General features: G+C 52.0%; 1 protein-coding gene across 1 annotated transcript; it reads right to left on the minus strand.

Annotated features, from left to right (window-relative positions):
- Positions 1–486: 486 nt before the first annotated feature.
- CCR75_008775 (uncharacterized protein) lies at positions 487–986 on the minus strand (the record flags this gene model as incomplete). The annotated part of the gene is made up of 2 exons (XM_067966824.1): positions 487–783; positions 813–986. 2 exons carry the CDS (start codon positions 984–986, stop codon positions 487–489), a joined length of 471 nt encoding a protein of 156 aa, XP_067821854.1.
- Between the last annotated feature and the right edge of the window lie 935 nt (positions 987–1,921).

Below are 1,921 nucleotides of genomic sequence, written 5' to 3' on the forward strand. Positions count from 1 at the left end.
GGATCATTTAATGAATCCATCCGATAAATCTTTTAAAGATCTTCCGGCTTTATATCGATCGTCATCTGATCGATACACAACACGTAACGGCTTATTGTATTACACAGCCGTTACCGGCGACACCCCACGTGTCGTCGTCCCGACTCACAATGATTTGCGCTTGCGCATCATGTATGAGTGTCACGATGCTCCAACAAGTGGACATCGTGGACGTGAGAAGACTTACCTCACGGTAAGTCGATACTTTTACTGGCCCCGCCAGTGTCAGTTTGTGCGCAAGTACATTCTTGCTTGCGAGGTTTGTCAACAGGTGAAGCCTAGCCCCTCATTTCGTGCACCTCTTCAACCTCTACCGCTCCCGGAAGAGTGTTGGCAGTCCGAGTTCAAGAAATCTGTATTATTTTGTTAATAGATATTTGCTTCTCTATGCCTATGTCAAAATGAGTCGTTATGACTCTAAATGGCTAAAGCGGAGGAAAACAAAACCTACTCGCTAAGGAAGACCTTGATAGGCCTGATAAAACTAATGGTACGAAACCAACGGTTTTCTCCCAAGCCTGTGTTAGCTCCATTCTCACGAATGATGACTGCACCGAGCTGATTGATTTGCATTGCGAAACAATGGCCGCGCATATTTTTCTTAAACGCACCAACAATGTAAACACCTGGTCCAAGGACGACGTTAGGCAGAAAAAGTACCCGTCGCGCTATGGCCAAATAGCCCACCCCATCCCCGTCGAAAAGATTTTGACGAAGTTGGGGCAGTTGAATGCTCCACCCAGACTTGGGGGCGCATAACGGCAGTATCGAACTATCTTTTCAACATGCTTGAAGCCGCTGGACACATCAATGCCGGAGAGATTGGCTTGGTCAACATACTCCCGCCAGATTTCTGGGAGATGGCGGCTGGCTTCATCGAGACCCAGCAACTCATATGCCATTTGGATAGCATGCGCAACGCAAGAGTTATCCTCATTGGCTGCCATGGCGAGCAGGGAGCGACAATCCTGGGCCACAAATGCTTGATACGTCGTCTTACGATCTGGATGTTGGGTCAGGAATCGATCCACGATGTCGAGGGAGGCTTGGTTGCCATCATCAATGAGCTGCTGGCGGGGGACCCAAGACGTCTCAGCAGTGTCTGACCAGCGATTATGGTTCTCATACGAGTCGGCAGATCCCCGGCGGTCGTCGATGGCATCAAATTCGAAGGCTTCGACGATGGCTGAGGATCGGCGCGCTCGCTTGGGAGGCCGGGCTGGAACAAGAGGTGCAGCGATTCTCGTCCGAAGGTGATAACGCTGAGTAGACGCATTAACGTCCGCTGGCATCGCGGGCGTTACCTGCGGTGTCTGCAATCCCACGGCTGGAAGGGAGGGCTGCACAAGTGGAGTACTAGACGCAACTTCGTCCGTACCAGCGGTCGCGCTACCCTCACAAGCGGTCCCGTGTCGAAGATTCGCAACCGCGACACCTTGATCGAGAGTCAGGCTTGGGCCGCCCGTCGCCCTTTCAGGCCCTGGCGACGACCCTCTAGTCTTATCCGACTCCGATCCAGACGTCTTGGTGTCGGAATTTTGGGATAGAGACCCCTTGGAGGCGGTCGCGATCGGGAGGTTCTTAGCGGCTGCGTGGTCCATCTTGGCGGTCGATGGTTTTGGGAATTGGGCTTGAGCTGGGCAGAAAATTGAGAAGTGAGGACTGAAATCTGAGGGCCAAATAACCTGTCAGAACTGATATCCTGCAAATGGAGATAATTCAAGAAACGATGTATGGATTCTCGCAGGGGCGGGAATGACAGGCCTGCAGAAAGTTCCTAAGCCGTCTCGAGCCACTGTACAAAGCGACTGGGTCCGGCGTGCGAAGACCTACCCTGGACAAATTTTGACAATGAGACCCAATTGCCGCAACTCCTTAATCA

Source organism: Bremia lactucae, linkage group LG2 (assembly GCF_004359215.1).
Source record: "Bremia lactucae strain SF5 linkage group LG2, whole genome shotgun sequence".
Lineage (NCBI taxonomy): Eukaryota > Oomycota > Peronosporomycetes > Peronosporales > Peronosporaceae > Bremia > Bremia lactucae.